This window comes from Chenopodium quinoa, unplaced genomic scaffold (genome assembly GCF_001683475.1).
Source record: "Chenopodium quinoa cultivar QQ74 unplaced genomic scaffold, ASM168347v1, whole genome shotgun sequence".
NCBI classification, from domain to species: domain Eukaryota; kingdom Viridiplantae; phylum Streptophyta; class Magnoliopsida; order Caryophyllales; family Amaranthaceae; genus Chenopodium; species Chenopodium quinoa.
In genome coordinates, this window is record NW_018743783.1 from 1,350,322 (window position 1) to 1,371,428 (window position 21,107).

General features: G+C 33.6%; 2 protein-coding genes across 2 annotated transcripts; both read left to right on the top strand.

The window, feature by feature from the left end:
* Positions 1–6,539: 6,539 nt before the first annotated feature.
* Positions 6,540–7,391, top strand: LOC110684889. Its single transcript, XM_021861327.1, has one exon. The coding sequence runs from the start codon at positions 6,540–6,542 to the stop codon at positions 7,389–7,391; it is 852 nt and encodes a 283-aa protein (XP_021717019.1).
* A 4,898-nt stretch (positions 7,392–12,289) lies between these two features.
* LOC110684891 (sulfate transporter 3.1-like) lies at positions 12,290–20,937 on the top strand. The gene is made up of 12 exons (XM_021861328.1): positions 12,290–12,611; positions 14,586–14,793; positions 16,391–16,562; positions 17,194–17,259; positions 18,044–18,157; positions 18,242–18,358; positions 18,785–18,911; positions 18,996–19,282; positions 19,427–19,617; positions 19,797–19,882; positions 20,047–20,123; positions 20,200–20,937. Exons 1-12 carry the CDS (start codon positions 12,290–12,292, stop codon positions 20,386–20,388), a joined length of 1,956 nt encoding a protein of 651 aa, XP_021717020.1. The 3' UTR covers positions 20,389–20,937.
* The last annotated feature ends 170 nt before the right edge of the window (positions 20,938–21,107 follow it).

Consider the following 21,107-nt stretch of genomic DNA (forward strand, 5'->3'; position numbering starts at 1 on the left):
TCAAATTCTTTGCTTTTAGATGCCAATACAGTGTAAGACTTGGCATACTCTTTGTTTATTTTTTTTTAAGTCTTTTCCTTATTCTTAGACAGATTATGTCCTTAGATCTCTCCATCAATGTTTCTTTAAATATAACCTCTCCATCAGAGCCCTTCTTATGTCTTCAAGCATGTGTATTATAAGTTTAGATCTAGCTTCTAGTATCTACCCATTGAAGGTCTCTACTATGTTATTTACCACTAGATTGCACTTAGTTGCTGTTCTGAATCCATATCTGCAAAAACGCTTGAGGGTTTTGTTTGATGAAGTCTTCTACAACAGCAGGAGAGATTGCTTTCATATCTTCAAGAGCCTTTTCATGGTCTGCCTTAGTGTATGCATACACTGCCTTCCAGAACAAGGACTTCAATTCATCATCAACTCCATGTTTCTTGTGCCTTGGTGGGTATATATGCCTTGCACATAATCTATGTTCCACATCTGGAAACCATAGTTTGACTGTTGCTACAATTGACTGCTAGGTGAAGTGCCAAAAGTAGTTGTTAATGTACTTATTACTTACACAAGATGTTAAAGTAAGATGACTACGTAATTAAAGTTTTACATTACCTTATGTTGATCAGAAATAATTGTGCTATCTTCTCCACCAAAGTCAAGCATATCATGTTTTATTGTTTCTAAGAACCAAGAGCATGAGACATTATTTTCAGCCTCTACCACACCCCATGCAACTGGAAACATTGGGTTGTTTCCATCACGACCAATTGCAGTTAGCAACTCCCCCCAAGAAAGTTTTGAGAAAGCAACATCAAGGCATAATACCTTCCTGCAGCTGGACATGTACCCTTCCCTTAGAGTTGGAAAGCTGATGTACAATCTTTTAAAAACATGATCACCATCTTTTTCTCTCTCAGTTGTCTGCAATTCAAACCTCATACCATCATCACTCTTTTTCAACATGTGGCCAGTTGAGAGTAATGATCAGACAAATTCCCATGAAGTATCTTGTGAGCAATAGATTTAACTCTATAGCAATTCCATTTTGAGAGTTTAACACCAAATATTTCCATGACATCTTTTTCCAACTCTTTCCTTGACCAATTAGGGTTGTCTCTGAACTTTTGCATATACTCCTTAGCAAACCATCCAGCCTTAGCTTGCAAACTCTCATAATCAGCCCTATTTCATGTGTGCTCTGGATTGCATGATTTGACAATAAAGGACTTTTTCCGACCATCCCAAGATGCATTACAACTCCCACTCACACCCACTCTTGCACCTAGCTTCCATTTTCTTATTTTTGTCAACCTTGTACCACCTGATGCTATAACCTGCATACACCGCATACCTGTTCACCATATCTCTAAACTATTTCTGGAGAGTGGAATTTAATTCCCACCTGCCATACAAGTTTCTTAAAATCAGTGTTCTTATCCACCACTTTGACTGCATTGCTTCTAAGTGCTTCTAGTTCACCTTCACTAATTTCTTCAATATCTGAGTTAGGGATTAAATCTTCATCTTCATCCTCATACCCACTCTCCCATCCACTTGACAATGGTATTCTTAACAACACTTTTTCCCGAGAACTCCCAGCCTCTTGAGTGTTACATGCAATTTTCTTGCTCTTTTTCAAATTGATAACTAACTGCACATGTTCCTCATCACTTGAATTGCCTGTTCATGTTAGAGGTGAGCATGGGACGGGTACCCGTACCGTTAGTACTAACTCTTTGTGTAACCGATAACCAATATCACTAAAAGTGATATCAATAAACCGAACCGATAAGTTCGGGTACCTAGACTTTGGGTACTCGGATTTTCGGTTCGGTTATCGGGTACCCAATAAGATATCCAATAATGATAATTAAACTTAATAATGTAGTTATTATGATATCATTTAACAATAATTAACAACAATACCACATGATTTTGACCAAATTATTAATAATATTACTAATCATTGATATTATAAAGTGTTATGAAGTAAAGTAAGAGTTTAGATTTTAGAAAAATAGATTTAAGTAGGAAAAAAAAAACAAAAATTGCTTCTCCGATCGGATCGGGTAACCGTTAATTTTAAAATGATACCCAATAACCATACCCGATAACAAATTATCGGAACGGGTACCCGAACCATTATGGTTATCGGATCGCGTACCCTAATTTTCGGAACGGTTATGGATCGGATTTTCGGTTTTTTGGGTAGTATTGCTCAGCCATAGTTCCTGTTCATAATCAACATCATTACTATCATCATTGTCCTCCTCAGATTCAGCTGGACTTAGCTGGATTTCACCCTTACTAACAACCCAATCATATTTCTCATACTCAACATCAGCACCATCACAGTCATTAATTGCAAAATCATGATCACTTTTAGAGTTATAACCCTCATTTTCAGTGTCATACCAATCATCTACATGTATGTACTCACATGACTGACCATCACCTCTCAAATCATCTAAATTCTCTCCAACTCCTCCCAAACCATCCACATTCTCTTCATCAACTCCCAACTCATCTACATTCTCTCCAACTCCCAAATCATGCACATTGTCTCCAACATCATCAGATGTACTTAGAAATTCAAGTCTAGACCTAATTTTGTTAAGCCTTTTCTAATACAAGTTACTTGATTTGGTGTTTAATATTGTTTTCTTACTCCTAGATGGTGGGTTAACAGACTGTGAGCATGGTTTGGGGACTATTGGAGTTTCTGGTTTTCTAGGGCTACTCCTAACTGGCCTTTTTGGTAAGAGTTTTTTCCTTTGTGTGGTTTTTGGGATAAGTTTTTGTGTATTTGATTGATTGTTTGCCACAATTGGCACATTTGGTTCAACTTGACTAGGGCCTTCAACAAAGGTGACTACTTTTTGTTCATCCACCCCAGGATTCACATACAATTCAACCATCCCATTCTCAAGACCCACTTTAACAAAATCTAACACTTCACTATCCTTCCATACGCTAACCAGACCCTTTTCCAAATCCAAACCAGGCAAACAATAACATATACAACATGTATTAGTGTACTTTACCCCCTCCTCCTTTAACATGGTTATAAATTTAAAGTAACTCACATAATTGGGGTCAACATTATCCCAATAATGCACTTCTCCCCCACTGTACTGCCAATCTGGAGACAATATCCCTCCATGATTAAGTTTAATAGTAAACTTATCATTGTCCATGACCTAATTCAATTTCGCAAACACACATGGAATCACAACCAAATCAACAATTTTTTTTCTATAATCAACACGCATGACAGTACAATTAAACAAAATAGCAAGCATAATTTAACTACATAAATTAAGCACAACCCCAAAAAATTCATTTTTTTCAGTACGCAATTCACCAAATTCAGCAAAAAATTGTTCGGCTAATTCAACATCATAACCACAATGCAGTGCAACAAAATAATTTTCTTAGTTAGAGTAACTCACAGTTGTTTTCCCAAGATGCTCCTGCCGTTGTTGACGTCTTCCGATTCTTATGCTGTACAACCATGGAGGTTTTGAATTTGGGTAGGTGGAAAATTAATGATCAGAGAGAAAAGAAAATAAAAAGAAAGAGAAACGACGGATTAGAAGAAGAGGGTCACGTGAGGTTTAGGTTTAGGATTAAAGGGAAAAAAATAAAAATTGTAATAGGGAAAGGCACGCGATGTACCTGCATATTTCGTGATGTTTTAGCTACTTCATAAACTTCAGAGTGCTCAGTGCACCTTTGCTATACTTCATAGTGTTGCGCCCAATTTTGCCAAAATTCAAAACAAAAGCAAGGGAGTCCTGGTAATAAAGCAAAAAGGTGATTTTTTTAAGCCTATATATACCCCCATGTGCTCATGAAATTTCTCACACAAAAGTCCAATTAAAATGTAAGAGCACAAAATTAAAAACCCCAAAAGCCTAACATTTTCTCTCTCTCCCACTCGCATCTCTCTCCTCCACGCACGACCACCGGAGATCTTGCCACCAGCAGTGACGCTGCCGATCAGCGACCAACGCTTTTATCTCTCTTCCCCTTGTGATTTTCCAGTTTGGTTAGACACGTGACAAACTTTGAGCTATGAGCTGATTTAGAAGCTTTCCATGTCTTTGGGCTTTGATTTTCATTGACTTAAGGCACAAATAGCCTTAACAAAAGGTTCATGGCTTTTAGAACCCAGTGAGATTCAGGTCCCAAAATGGTGGCCATTTTGTAACCCAACATCCGCCATTACCCAAACTTAAATTAGAAATTGTTAATTTGTTAGAATTATTAATTAGAAATCACCTTTTATACATTATGTTATAATTTTGAATGTATATGATTTGGTAACTGATTCAAAATTTTTAATTTCATTATTGATCACTTTATAAAAAAATATGACTTGAAAATGAAATTGTAATTAAAATTAATAGTTTATGCAATTACTTTTTTCAATAGTTTAAATTGATTGACTAAGTATTTTTTATTTTTGGATTGTAAAACTTAATTATAAATAGTAAACGTACAAATAAATGCCCTTAAAATTAATTTTGTATAAAACAGCTAGCAGCCAACCGCTATATTTACCAAAAAAAAGTTATTAATAGCCAACGATCAAACAACTAACATTAAAAGCCAATGCAAAACAGCTGGTTAGACCAACCAAGAAAAACAGCTCATTGCCAAACAAGGCCTACGTATTCAAGTATTTTAGTAAGGGGTTTTGTCGAATTATAGAACAACATCCTTCGATTGTCCCCATTAAGTGGCTTCGCCACTGCACGAATAACAATTGAAGTAATTGAGTAATTCTACCAAATTTCATTACGTGAAATGCATATTTAATTGCATAAATAAATTAAAATCTCCCTAAATTCAAAACTCAAGTGTTTCTCTCTCCACAACAAGAGTTGACTCATGAAATTAGCTCAAGTGGTTAGCAGATTGATGTCACTTAAGAAAAGTCTTAGGTTCAAACCTCACCATATGCATAAACTTTTTTTGGGACTTAGAAAACTCACCCTTTATAAATCAGATAGGCTAGATTGATACAATTGGAGCTAAGTTCTGAAGAATCAAGTGGACTTCCTTAAAAAAAATTGGCTTTTTCTCTCCTCTTGTTATGAAATATTAAATGTGGATGACTATTATCCCATGTATTATCTAGAATATTCTAGAGTTGGGTATTTGATTTTATCCGATGATGGAACCCTAGATAATATACATGTATATATATCCCCACTCTATGGAATAATAAACTGATCTATTCTCTCTCCATCTCTCATATTTTCTCCTTATTTTTATAACACGTTATCAGCACCATTGCTCTAGATTGATTTCAATATCAATTGAAGCATCTCAAACAACAATCAAAGTAACTACCAACATACTCTCAAATTTTTCCCCAATACTGCTACCTCTTGATTTCACGAACACCAACCAAAAAAGTAATTTCCCAAACCCCTCTGCCGAAACCACCGTTGCTCTGCCGATACCACCGATTCTTGTTCGTTGGGCTTGTTTGTACTCGTTCTTGCACTCTAATTTTAAGGTAACTAGTACTATCTCTTAGATTAGATTTCACCTAGTTTAGAATGCATGATTTAGGCTTACCTTGTATAAAATCGGTTTTTAATTTGACGAAATTATGGACTGTTTTCCCCCTACCGATTTTACGCGACTTATGTGCATCATGAACTTGCTATCTTCTAGTTTCTTGTCTAATTTTCAAGAATCAAAATCCATGTATAAATTATGATCATTGTAGTAGATAGCTATTTGTGCATTTCGGTTTCGTGGTGTATTTATATCACTTGGATTTGATGATTTCATGGGGTTTATGTGAAACAGGGAGTTGACTTTCATAACTTATAATGATTAAATTAGTTGCTTGAATCTTAGTTTAATTGGGTCATGGTTTTAATTGATATAATTGGTGTTTTGTGAAGTATAGAATGGTTTCGAGGAGTAATATAGAGTGAGTTGTTGCCTGCAATTTGTGTGAAAATAGCATTGGATTATTACTCTGATTATCACTTTAAATATCATGCTAGGAGTTCATGTCATGTAATGTATTTTCAATTATTTATTTTGAACTATGAGTAGTGATTAATAAGAAAAAAAAAATATTAATGGAGAATGGAGTAATTAAGTTTGAAATGTTTGATCTTTATGAAATGGGTATGTTTTTTGGGGAAGAGAGAGAAAAGAGAAGTGAGAAGGGAAGAAAGACAAAAGAGGTGCTTTAGTAGTGTGTATAGACTGACACACCGAGCAAGGCAGCAACTAGTGTTGCTTGATTCTTTCTCTTTTTGTTTTTAATAATATGGACTGCCAATATTTATATATGTTATAATTTCATCTTAGTTCCTAATTTATAATATTGTTTTATATATCAGTGAATCATGTCAAACCTTGCAAAACTCGAATTTGTTGCTCTTGATATTACTGGAAATAATTATCTGTCTTGGGTGTTAGATGCTGAAATACACTTAGATGCAAAGGGACTTGGTGATACTATTAAAGAAAACAATACTGCAACAAGCCAAGATAAGGCTAAAGCTATGATATTCCTTCGCCATCACCTTCATGAAGGCCTTAAGACTGAGTACTTGACTGTTAAAGACCCACAAGTCCTTTGGAGTAATCTAAAGGAAAGGTATGACCACCAGAAAACTGTGATATTACCAAAGGCTCGTTATGACTGGTTACATTTAAGATTACAAGACTTTAAGTCTGTGAGTGAATACAACTCAGCCATGTTTAGAATTACATCACAATTGAAATTATGTGGAGAGAAAATCACGGATGCAGAAATGTTAGAAAAAACATATTCTACTTTTCATGCAAACAATGTTGTCCTGCAGACACAATACCGTGAAAAGGGTTTTACAAAATATTCTGATTTGATATCTTGTCTCCTTGTGGCTGAGCAAAATAATGAACTATTAATGAAAAATCATGAATCACGCCCAACTGGCTCTACTCCATTCCCTGAAGCGAATGCGACATCCCATAGTGGGAAAGGGCAAAAGGCTAGAGATCATGCCAGCAGTCGTGGTCGAGGCCGTGGTCGAGGTTGTGGTCGCGGCCGCGAACGTGGACATGATCGTGGTCGAGGTGGTCATTTTAAGAACTCATACTCTCACCAGAAGTGGGACAATAAAAATGGAAATAAGAATGAGAAGGATAAATATGAAAATATATGCTACCGTTGTGGAGGAAAAGGCCATTGGTCTCGTGTGTGTCGTACACCAAAACATCTAGTAGACCTTTATCAACAATCAATCAAACAGAAAGGAAAGAAAGTGGAAACAAATTTGGTGTACGAGGATGGCGAAGGTGATTTTGATTACGGTGATACAACTCACCTGGAAGCGGCTGATTTCTTTCCTAATCCTGAAGAAAATAATTGAATAAATTATGTCCCATTGGCGAATAAACTCTGTTAATTAGCTTGCATTTATTATAGAATTTTATCGTAGTACTATGACTTTATGGTTTATGGAACATTTGTTTTTGGACAATTTTATGTTTTTGGACATTTTATGTTTCGCATATTTCATTATTTAATTTAAGATATTTGATTTAGTGAATCTTATTTTAGTTCCTTTAATTCTATTAGAATGTGAATCCCTTTGGAGCTCAATCATCGACCATTGGTGAAGATTTATGTCTAGTTGATAGTGCTACCACTCACACCATACTTAAAGAAAAGAAATATTTTTCACAATTGGTGATGAAAGAGATTAGTGTGAGTACTATATCAGGTAGTACAAGAATTATAGAAGGCTCCGGAAGAGCAAATGTATTATTGCCAGGGGGAACAAAATTGGAAATTATTGATGCATTATACTCCCCTAAGTCTCAAAGAAATTTACTAAGTTTTAAGGATATTCGAAAAAATGGATATCATATTGAGACAATTAGTGAAGGAAATAATGAATTCCTTCAAATCACAAGTATAACTCAAGGCAATAAACTTATTATGGAGAAATTACCTACATTCTCTACTGGTTTGTAATATACAAAAATCGATACAATTGAATCACATGCTATAGTAAACCAGAAGTTTACTGATGACTTCAAAGTTTGGCATGACCGGTTAGGCCATCCCGGTTCAATAATGATGTGAAAAATAATCGAAAATTCATGTGGACACTCATTGAAGAGCCAGCAGATTCTTCATAATAATTTTTCATGTGCTGCTTGCTCAATAGGCAAGTTAATACTCCGGCCATCACCAGCTAAAATAAATTCCGAATCAATTACTTTTCTAGAACGTATACAAGGGGATATATGTGGACCAATTCATCCCCCGTGTGGGCCATTTAGATATTTCATGGTTTTAATAGATGCATCAACTAGATGGTCACACGTATCATTGTTATCAACTCGCAACCTGGCGTTTGCGAGACTACTTGCTCAGTTGATCAAATTACGAGCACATTTTCCAGACTTTCCTATTAAAGCTATTCGTCTTGATAACGCTTGTGAATTCACATCCCAGGCCTTTGATGAATATTGCATGTCAATCGAGATTAGTGTTGAACATCCTGTAGCACATGTTCACACACAAAATGGTCTTGCGGAATCGTTAATTAAACGTTTACAATTGATTGCTCGACCATTACTTATGAAATCTAAACTCCCAATCTCTGCTTGGGGGCATGCTATATTACATGCAGCAGCACTAATTCGCATCAGGCCGACAAGTTATCATAAGTTCTCCCCATCACAACTGGTTTTTGGTCAGGAACCAAATGTATCCCATTTGAGAATATTTGGATGTGCAGTATATGTTCCAATTGCTCCACCACAACGCACTAAAATGGGCCCTCAGAGAAGACTAGGGATATATGTTGGATATGAATCTCCATCGATAATTAAGTACCTAGAGCCAACGATAGGAGATTTATTTACGGCTCGTTTTGCAGATTGTCGTTTTGATGAATCAGTTTTTCCAACATTAGGGGGAGAAATAAACAGCTGCAAAAGGAGATTAGTTGGAATGAATTATCGTTATCTCATCTAGATCCTCGTACCAAACAATGTGAATTGGAAGTCCAAAAGATAATTCATTTACAAAACTTAGCAAATCAATTGCCAGACTCATTTGCTGACCCAAAGAAAGTGACAAAGTCACATATACCAGCTGAAAATGCTCCGATTAAAATTGATGTCCCAGAAGGACAAGTCCAAGTTGCAAATGGATTTAAAACACGCCTGAAGCGTGGTAGACCCATCGGTTCCAAAGATAAAAACCCTCGGAAGAGAAAAGGAGCAACCATTGACATTGGCCAGACCGAGGAAGCTATAAATTTTGAAGGATCTCCAGAAGAGACCTTAGACATGATGGAAAAGGATATTCAGGTACCTGACAATGTAGAAATTTCAACAAATTTTATCATGTCTGGAATTACATGGAACCGAAACCAAATCGACGTCGATGATGTTTTTGCAGGCAATGTAGCATTAGATGTCATAAATGATGATGAGGATCATGAGCCAAAATCCATTAATGAATGTAGACAAAGAAGTGATTGGAAAAAATGGAAAGAAGCAATTGAAATTGAATTGAAATCTCTCGCAAAAAGAGTAGTATTCGGACCTGTAGTCCGTACACCTGAAGATGTAATACCAGTGGGATATAAATGGGTCTTTGTACGAAAAAGAAATGAAAATGGTGATATTGTAAGATACAAGGCCCGATTAGTTGCACAAGGATTCTCACAAAGACCCGGTATTGATTATGAGGAGACATACTCTCCCATGGTGGATGCAACTACTTTTAGATTTCTAATTAGTCTAGCAATAAGAGAAGGACTTGATTTACGCTTGATGGATGTAGTCACAGCTTACTTATATGGCCCACTGGATAATGACATATACATGAAACTCCCAGAAGGATTTGAACTGCCAAAAGCAGCAAATGGAAGTTCTCGAGAACAGTACTCAATAAAATTGAATAGATCTCTATATGGATTGAAACAATCAGGGCGCATGTGGTATAATCGACTAAGTGAGTACTTGTTGAAAGAAGGGTATAAGAATGACCCTATATGCCCATGCATTTTTATAAAGAGATTTGTATCAGGATATGTCATAATTGCAATATATGTTGATGATTTAAATATTATTGGAACTCCTGAAGAGATTTCAATAACAATGGAGTGCTTAAAGAAAGAATTTGAAATGAAAGATCTTGGAAAAACTAAATTTTGCTTAGGGTTACAAATTGAACATCTAAAGAATGGAATCCTTGTGCACCAGTCAACATACATAGAAAAGGTTCTTAAAAGATTTTCTATGGATACAACACATCCACTGAGTAGCCCTATGGTTGTTAGAGCACTTGATGTAGAAAAAGATCCCTTCCGACCTCGGGAGAATGACGAAGAAATTCTTGGTCCTGAAGTACCATATTTAAGTGCAATAGGGGCATTAATGTATCTTGCTAGTCATACACGACCCGACATATCATTTTCAGTAAATTTGTTAGCAAGATTTAGCTCATGTCCCACCCGAAGGCATTGGAATGGGGTTAAACATGTACTTCGTTACCTTCAAGCTACGAAAGATATGGGTTTATTTTTCTCTAACCTATCCAAAGAAGGTTTGATTGGTTTTGCAGATGCAGGGTATATGTCTGATCCTCATAATGCTAGATCACAAACTGGAAATGTGTTTATGTGTGGAGGTACTTCTATTTCTTGGCGTTCTATGAAACAAACAATTGCAGCTACTTCTTCTAACCATGCAGAAATTTTGGCAATCCATGAGGCTAGTCGTGAATGTGTATGGTTAAGGTATGTAATTCAAAATATACAGACAGATTGTGGCATAAACTCCGAGAAAGAAGTTCCAACAACTTTATATGAGATAATGCAACATGCATCGCCCAACTTAAGGAAGGGTATATCAAAGGTGATCGAACAAAGCACATTTTACCAAAATTCTTCTACACTCATGATCTACAGAAGAATGGTGATATAAAAGTCCTTAAGATTTGCTCGAGTGAAAACTTGGCAGATTTGTTTACTAATGCACTCCCAACCGCCACATTCAAAAAGTTAGCTTACGGCATTGGATTGCGTCGTCTTAAAGATCTCAAGTGATGTAGTCATGAGGGGGAGTTAATGCGCGCTGCACTCTTTTTTCCTTAACCATGGTTTTTTTCCCACTGGGTTTTCCTGATAAGGTTTTTAACGAGGCAGCATCTTATGCGCATTACAAATTATTTTGTACGAGTTTTTTTTGTAAATTTTAGTTATCGTTTTATAGTCATCCAAGGGGGTGTTATGAAATATTAAATGTGGATGACTATTATCCCATGTATTATCTAGAATATTCTAGAGTTGGGTATTTGATTTTATCCGATGATGGAACCCCAGATAATATACATGTATATATATTCCCACTCTATGGAATAATAAACTGATCAATTCTCTCTCCATCTCTCATATTTTCTCCTTATTTTTCTAACACCTCTAAATTTTTTCCTCGGTTTTTTCATCTTAGTCATGGAGCTTCATTTGGGTTTGGGTCTTTTATTTTATGGAATTAGAAGGCTTCATTATTTGAGATGGGCTAAAGTAAAAGATATGGCCTGCGCTAGACTGGATTGCAATTTAATACGCGCGAAAATTACATAAATAAAAAATTCGTTGGTCAATTAAGAATTTATAGCCCATTGAAACATAGTCAGCCTTAATTAAAACAAATTCCTCTATTATTATCTTAAATTTCCTAATTCTGTTACATAATTACTGGATATTTTTAGATAAGCATTTCTTTTTTTTTTCTTTTTTTTAGATAAGCATTTCTCATTTCCAGAGAACAATGGATAAAATTATATTATGTGGCATAATCAATTATCGATTCATTCCTAAACAATCAACCAATTATGTTAGTCACAATAAAATTTTTTTAAATTATATTCACATTATTATACCTAAAATCTCCTTAATGAATTCACATTATACGGAATATTTCATACCAAAAATATTCACTTTATAATTTCATTACTATTAATAAAAAGATACATTCATTTTTGTAAACAAACTAGACCTTTGCCTATATATACACACACATTCATACAGAAATTTGCAAGCCTAGCACCATCTTTAAATTGTTATTAATCCCTCAAATATTAGCAAAAGCCATATTTTGTAACCCTACCAATTTCCTTTTGCCCTCTTTAAACAATATACACACCAAAATTTTACAAATAAATTTTAGGTATGAATTGATCCTCCATTATTCCTAGCATAACAATCCACTATTAGATATTCCTTCAACCAACATCTATGCAATGGTTAACAAAAGCAAATTCGAACGCGGTAGTCGTCGAGTGCCAATTCCTAGCCAAAAGTCTTTCGCTACAACCTTGACGTCTAACCTCAAGGAGACGTTTTTCCCTGATGATCCTTTTAGGAAATGGAAAAACCAGCCATTTCAAAGGAGATTACTTCTAGGATTACAATATTTTGTACCGATTTTTGAATGGGCGCCTCGTTACCAATTCAAGTTGTTTAAAGCGGATTTGATCGCCGGGATAACCATTGCTAGTCTTGCTATTCCTCAAGGGATTAGTTATGCTAATTTGGCTACTTTACCTCCTCTTGTCGGCCTATGTAAGTTGTTTTATACACCAAAACTTTCATTTTTCTATAGACGCGTTACATAATGTCACCAGATGTCTTACAATAACGTATACGTAGTACTTTTTTTGAGTAGCAGAGTTCATAATTTACATAGCAAATTGATAAAATTAAAGTGAATTTTTGATTAAATTAGTGACGAATTTTAAGGTCATTGGTGGTTAATTAGTGAATGTGCTATTGATAGAATAATTAAGGTGAATTTTTATCAAATTAGTGACGAATTTAAAGGTGATTGGTTATTAATTAGTGAATTGGATTTGTGGTGAGTTTATGTGGTTAGCTTATCAGTTCATGTGATTTATAGTTAGAGAATTGAGCTTGCATTTCAAAAGAATTATGAATACTCCGTAATGCATTTATATGACTATGTTAGAAAAAAAAATATATTTGCGTAAAGTAATTTTCTTAAGGGTGTTTATAGCAAATTTCATTGTCCACAGAGTCATAGAGATGACATGTTAATGAGATAAAAAGGTCTAATGTACATATCTTTATTATAAATGTTTAAGAGAAGGATCTTATTTCAATCCTTGTTAATTTTTATGGTTCAGTATTTACCGATATGATACTTGGAGGTGAGAAAGAATGTTAAAATACCCTCACCCTCAAGTGCTATAGTTAGGAGAATTTAACCTTATGATCTCATAATTAGTGAATCTATAACCAATTACACCAAGTCTTATTTGATAACAATTAATATATGCATCGTATTGTTCAAAGCCAATGGAGTCAAAATTATACTTTGTACACAACCTTATCTAACACTCATTTATTGGTTCCACATAAGATATGACTCATCGTATCTATTTTTACCATCTTTTCAATAGTTTTACTATGACTATGATCATAGAAATGGTAATAAATGGGGGAATGAAATTCAAGAAAAATAATATATTATTAAAGGAAAAAGATATATGCATCCTTAAGGGCTGCATATAAGAAATTAAAAGTGAAAAGAATTGACAATAAATAAACATTTATTACACTGATTTACTCGTAAATTGTCGATAAATTTCCAACTTAATACTAAAAAAATTAAGCATATTAAGGACTGCATATAACATTACCCTTTATTAAAATTATGGTATATATTTTTATATCAATCACTAAAATTTTGGAAATATATCTAATAATTTTATTGTCATTTTATTGTATAACCTTGTTCACTTTATCTTATTTTTGCTTAATTTAAATTATTTTTATAGAGCTGAAAGTATTCTACTAATTCTCTATTATATTTCTTATTTAGAGTAGCTGATTTTTACCAAACTGAGATTATTTTTATTGATATAAAATTTATTTCATGAACTTAGTTTTACTGAATATTATTTTTTAAGGTGAACTGAACAAGTATTGCATGCATATATAATATCGTCTATTTTCAAATTTAGGACCATCAAATTAAGAATTTTTAGTGCTCATAATTACTATTTCAGAATATTACGTATGCAATTTAGGATATATATTAATATATTCTTACTTTTTTATTTTATTAATATTTTTTTTATGTTAAAAATCTTTATTTCCTAATGGTATAATATTGTTTATATTCTTCCTTTTATTTCATTTTCTTATCCACCACCTCATCATCCTTACTTGACACATTATCAACAACACTTGAAAAAAAAAACGACCGTAAAAGAAAAATGTAACACTTTAAAAAACCGAAGTTCATGAGTATATTTTCATACAATAGTATCGTGCTTATTAGTTATTACCATTACTAACTGATTTGAAATACTAATATAAAAAGTACCTACTAGATTCATACTATACAAACCAATAATAACAAATTATTCCATTTTTTATTTATTTGAAAAACAACATAAGGGGTAAAGGGTGTACATATTATATTCACCTAATTCATATTTATTTTAGCTGAAAATGAAATAGATAATCTTTATATATTTTTGAGTTGATAAGGTATTTATATTGGGAATGTAGACTCAAGTTTGGTACCACCATTGGTATACGCAATGATGGGGAGTTCAAGAGATTTGGCAATAGGCACAGTTGCAGTTGCATCTCTTTTGTATACTGATATCTTGGGTAAGGTCGTCAGTCCCACCGATAATCCTAGAGAATATTTACATTTGGCATTTACAGCTACTTTCTTTACTGGTGTTATTCAAGCTTCTCTTGGCCTCCTCAGGTAATTAATTTATTAAAGACACAGTTATGTGAAATTTTGTTAAATTCGTCATGAATTTTAGTTTTCAAATATGCAATTTTTATAATAATTTTTTATTATGCGTAATTTGAAATATTTTTATTACAAAATTGCATTTAAAACCGTGTAGATATCAAATGTGAAAAACAATTAAAAGCAAAGAGAGTATTTTAAATTAGCTTAGCTCTACAAGTGAGATGGAAACTCCTTCCTATATACTATAATACTAAGTATGTTCATTATTACTACCTTTGTTCGAAATTGATGTTAACATTGAAAATTTAAGCACTCGCAATTTCACAAGTCCACTTTGCACTCATTATGTAAGGAAGATTTATCACAATGTATAGAACCGGAGCCCGGAGGGACACCATAATACCATATGAGCTTATAAGAAGACTCCATTTAACATAGCACATTTATTAACATATCTTGATATAGTACTCCATCCTTTTTGTAAAATTTATTCATTGTTTGAACATTTTTGTGAGACACTCACGTTCAAATAAAAACTTTAAAGAATGGGGATGTATAAATTTAAGTTTTTATTATTTTAATTGTATAATTGCAATATATTCATTTTCAAGAATATAAAATTTCGTATTTATTCTTTACTCTCTTTGTCAAAAAATTTAAAATTATTCTATACACGCGTATTAATTATTTTGAATGGAAGTTTTTTTTTTGAACAAAGATTGATTCATAAATAAAAAGTCATACTACATTTACAAAGAGATTTATATCAAATAAATACATAACAATTGAATCAAATAAAAACATGCTTTCAACAAAGCTACGATCTTTGTTGCAAATTATAGATTCTTTATACCCTCTTTCACATCGCTGTGATTTATCGTCTTTATCGTCGAGGGGGTCTATTGATAGCAGTGAAGAAAATTTTCGTCTGGTTGTAATCGAAAGATTAACCTCTTTTTCGTTCCCGCACAAATCTTTACCCATGAAACAACTTTGCAGCAATCCATCAAACAAAAATCAAATCCTCCCTCAAAAAGAAAAACCTTTTCTTTCAAAGGAGAATATCCTCCTAAAGAAGAAGAAAAGCCCTTTCTTTCGAGGGAGAAACGTTCCTCCTAAAAGAGGAAGAGTTATTATAAACCTAGAACAAACAAAAATAAAGAGAAAAAGCACACACAAAACAAAGATTGGGGCTTTCCACCAGTAAAAAACGATGGTAGTCCCTCCAAAATTCAATAATAGAGGTTAGAGTTTTTCGAGAGAGAAGAGAGGCTTAAGAAGAAACAAAGAGATACTTTAAAACAATTTTTTTTTTTTTTTTTGAATGGAGTTGTAACACTAAACTTAATCACTTTAGTGCTATGCAATTATTAATGGTTTAAAGATGTGAAATGAAGTGAATAGTACGGAGTATAACGTCATGATACTTTGATTTTTGTATTTTTTTTTTTTTGAAAGATGATTTTTGTATCTTTTATAATTAGTAGTGTCCTTCATGATTTTTTAGGCGACTACATTATATTATTAATAAAGCTATAAAAATGTAGTAATATCATAGTATAAAAACAAAAATGAAGTCATTGACAAAATTTTGTATGTACAGACTGGGATTTATTGTGGACCTACTGTCGCACGCCACCATATTAGGGTTCATGGGAGGAGTCGCAACAAGTGTTTCTTTTCAACAGCTTAAAGGAATTTTGGGATTACGACATTTCACTCATAAATCCAATATTATTTCAGTTCTAAAAGCTATTTTTTCCCAAACTCATGAGGTAACTTTTTTAGCACAAATATCAAACTTTCATGTACAATAAATTTCTGTGTAACGGTTGTTAAATTAGTAAAAAGAAATACAGAGTACTCTGTATACAATTTCACATTTGTGCTATGTATTTGAACTCTTCATTTCATCTCAAATACCCGTATCAAATTCTGGATACTTAAACACTTCATTCTGATAATTCAAAAACATGGAATTTTTTCACAAAATAGTCTAGTTAGACACTTGGACACGTACTCATGTTGAGCTGAGTAGTTCAAGTAACATAGTATATGTCTTTCAAAAAATAAGATTTGCAAACATATTAATAGTAGAAAGTATTGTAAGTACTTGAAATTTTTTATTTAGTAGACAATTTAAAACTAGAAAAAAAATTTGTTTTACATTAAAAAGTAACATGTTATATATCGCTCAAATTGATCAAATTAGTATATATGTCGATTGATTGATTGATAATGATAAGGAAGTATTGTTATAACGAGATTAATCCCATTTATCACTTGCATGACTGATGATTAACAACTTAACTCAAGAGTTAAGCAAATATTTGACATATTTAATTTGTTTAATCAAGTAGCTAATTCATAATGGTACTAAGTTTGATCTTTTATTTGTTGTTACAGTGGAGATGGCAATCGGCGATTCTGGGTTGTAGCTTTCTGTTTTACATGCTGTTGGCAAAGTTCTACGTGAGTATTCATGTCCTCTAAGTATAAACATTTGTAATTATAAATTCAGTTTATTAAAGTTTCAGGTTTATAATTTGTTAATAAGTAGCTAATATGCTCCCACAAAATTATATTCGTAAATATGTTGAAGCATAGTCTTTCTAGATAACACACCACAATGATAAAAGAAGAGAATTAAAAACTTTACAAGGCTCGTATTACTCTTGGCTGACCTATTGCCTTATAGTTTTGGGATCAAACCTCCATGCCTTCATGGGTCTTATAAAGTGGACTCTCTTACTAACAGTATAGAGCTAAGTCAGATTCACAGTTTCATGGGAGGGAGAGTGCTTAAAAAACATAAGAAATTAAAGTCATCAATATAATACTTTGATCAAACTTATATTGACCCAATTAGACTTCCAATTTTCAAGAAATATGTACCTTCTTACAATTATTATGTGTGACAGGGTCATTTTGATCATAAAAAATATAATTATGTACTCCCTCTATTCCCTATTTTTGCACCATGGACCAACTTTATGTTAGAATTTTGTGAGTCACATGGTGCAATAAAATGGGGACAGAGGGAGTATGTTATACCAATTTCAAAATGATAATGTCATTTGTTTATTTGCAGTTTTTTAGATATGTAAAATTATTTGAATTGAGAGAATGATTGACCAAAACTTAAACTTCGAGATACCTATAGCTACATTTGAGCTTTCTAAGATACACTCGTATGTGTAATATGCTAAAGTGCTAAACTGAAGTTATCGGTATCAATCCTTTAATCCGTATGCAGAGTAAGAGAAAACCGATTTTCTTTTGGATAAGTGCAATGGCTCCCCTCACATCTGTTATTCTAGGAAGCTTGCTTGTCTACCTCACCCATGCCGACAATCATGGTGTCCAAGTGGTAAGTAATCATATATGTTTTACATAATACATGCTCATATGGTGTTTCAACAACTTTACAAAAATTTTTTTGATGTAATATTAGATCGGACATTTGAAGAAAGGACTGAACCCGCCATCTTTTAAGTATTTGGCATTCGGATCACCCTTCCTTGGCAGTGCAATTAAGACAGGAGCCATTACTGGAATCATAGCATTGGCTGTAAGTTTGATTAACTAGTCATCTTAACACTAGGAATAATATGATTAGTATGCAGGTATAAATGCATGATGCAGTAAAATTCTAATTACTCGCTATTTATATTATATGTGCCTGGCTATAAAATGAGAAACACTAGATTTATTTGATGCTTCATTTGTATAATTACATGAAGCTATTTATGAATCGATCAAACGTTCTTAATCCTATTCGTGCATTACATTGATCATTATCGTTTCATAACCAATAAGTACAACTTCAGTAAATTTAAACACTTTTTACTGTCTGCAAGCCCTGTTTTTTCAGCCTAATGAAATAAATCTAAGTAAAAAAACAGATATATATGTCAAATATACCAGTGAATCAGTATATATATACTTTTGGTATGTTTCTCTATTCGAATGGACCCTAACAATTGTAACAATATAGGAAGGTGTAGCAGTCGGACGAAGCTTTGCATTGGTTAAGAACTATCACATTGATGGAAACAAAGAGATGCTCGCGTTTGGGCTAATGAACATTGTTGGCTCATGTACTTCTTGCTATCTCACTACAGGTATTATATGCCTACGTTTTTACTATTGGATTTTATAACTTTCCTTACATGTCGTCCCTAAAATTTAATCATTGTATTTTACAGGAATATTTTCAAGAACAGCAGTGAATTTTAATGCAGGATGTCAAACAGTGGTGTCAAACATAATAATGTCAATAGCAATGATCATAACATTGTTGTTCCTAATACCTTTTTTTAGTTTCACCCCGCTTGTGGTTCTTTCGTCTATAATAATCAATGCCATGCTTGGCCTCATCAAATACGAAGAAGCCTATCATCTATGGAAGGTTGACAAATTCGACTTTATCATCTGCATAAGTTCCTACCTTGGTGTCGTCTTTGGCAGTGTGGAGAATGGCTTGATTACCGCGGTATGTTATGCAAGAACAAATTTGAATCCCCTTTGAAAAACTAGGCTAATGTGACATGTATTGCAGACCAATGGTGTATAAAATAGCAACTCCGTATTCTGGTTTTCCAACAGCTCTAAAAAATCTTATATTGTTTATGTGCAGATTTGCCTATCTGTGGTGAGACTTCTGCTAGTAGCGGCAAGGCCTAAGACCGTGATGCTAGGAAACATACCAGACACCGCGTCCTACAGAAACATCCGACACTATGATTTTGCCCATAGAGTTGCTGGAATTCTCATTCTACAGATTGATGGTCCGATCAACTTCGCTTGCACTAATTACTTGAGAGAAAGGTACGTGTATTAAGTAGCTAGTACTAGCTCCCTTTGTCCAAAATTAATTGTGATATCTTAAAATAAAACGTGACAGTTAAATCTGGACGAAGGTAGTATTAACCTTACTGTAAGCTCTGTTTCCATAATTATGTTTCTAGTGCTCAAAATTAATTCAATCACATTCTAAATTATTGCAGAATCATTAGATGGGTTGATGAAGAAGAAGATAGAATAAAAATTTGCAGAGGACAAAGTCTGCAGTATGTTATACTTGATCTAGGAGGTAAAGTTACACGAAGTACATTACTTCAATCAGCTGTTTTAATTTTTTGAATGTCTAAATGATTTCGTTTGTAATCGAAATCAAATTCAACCAAATCCATACAAATTACTCTAACAAAGTTTACAAAGTAAACATATGTATAACAACTAGACATTTCCTTGCAGCCGTAGGTAGCATCGACACTGGTGGGATAAGCTTGTTAGAAGAAGTAGCAAAACTAATTGAAAGAAAGAGTTTAAAGGTACAAATTTAGTCTTAAAATTCATACTTTTCTTTCTCTAGACTATATTTACTTAGTTTTGCTTCTGCTGCTGCAGCTGATATTAGCTAACCCAGGAAGTGAGGTATTCAAGAAAATGCATCTTTCCAAGTCTATTGAAATCTTCGGCGAGGAGCACATACATCCCACAGTGGATGAAGCAGTCGAAGCATGCACATTCATGATGCAAGCGAGCGAATCTGTGTCCACACAGTCTGAAAATGATGATCCAGCAGATCAGGTTTAGTTCAAGGGAATCATTTCTTAACCGCCACAATGCTTTTTCTTGGAAGAGCACTGAGTATCAAGAGTTCAAGACTATCAACGATGGTAATCGATCTTGCAAGATATGTAACGAAGCTAGAAAGTCTTTGTAAATGAAACTATGTGTGATCCTAGAGAGTAAAAGAGTAGGGCGTTCTTGTTTCATACTATGCAATGCGAATGGAATGGCATTTTGAAAGATCTGATTCTTCTTGGTTAGGACCAATATCACATGCGTTGTTTTTTAATGTCTAGTAGGAAAAGTTTGTAATTCCTAAATTAGTAATGGTAAAGATGAATAATGAGGAGCAAGAGAGTTCAACTATCAAGTCTATTCATATACGAGTACAAAGTAAGTGTTTTTTTGTTTCTTATATTAGTACGGGTAGGGGGGTGTTAACGAGTCGTGTTTGCTCATAAACAGCTCGATCAAAGCTCAGTATAGGCTCAGCTCAAATAGACTCGACTCGAACTTTAACAAGCCAAGCCTTAGCTATCCTTGGCTCAGCTTGAGAGCTCATGACAAGCTCAATTTTTTTTGCATATTATTAATTTTTTTCATTATAAATCAATTAATAACGCGTAAACTTTGTTTCAAATTTAGGACTTAGAAATTAAATTGAATTTTCAAAGATCTAATTTGTGTTCTCACTAAGTCACTAATTTGAACTTTCATTCATAGTTATTGATTTATTGTTGTTG

What these genes read in the sequence shown, in the direction of transcription:
- LOC110684889 (XM_021861327.1), top strand. Translation starts at nt 6,540, where the DNA reads ATGATATTCCTTCGCCATCACCTTCATGAAGGCCTTAAGACTGAGTAC.
- LOC110684891 (XM_021861328.1), top strand. Translation starts at nt 12,290, where the DNA reads ATGGTTAACAAAAGCAAATTCGAACGCGGTAGTCGTCGAGTGCCAATT. An exon ending in ACCTCCTCTTGTCGGCCTAT is followed by an intron (nt 12,612 to 14,585) that starts GTAAGTTGTTTT and finishes TTGGGAATGTAG; the next exon opens with ACTCAAGTTTGGTACCACCA. An exon ending in TTTTTTCCCAAACTCATGAG is followed by an intron (nt 16,563 to 17,193) that starts GTAACTTTTTTA and finishes TTGTTGTTACAG; the next exon opens with TGGAGATGGCAATCGGCGAT.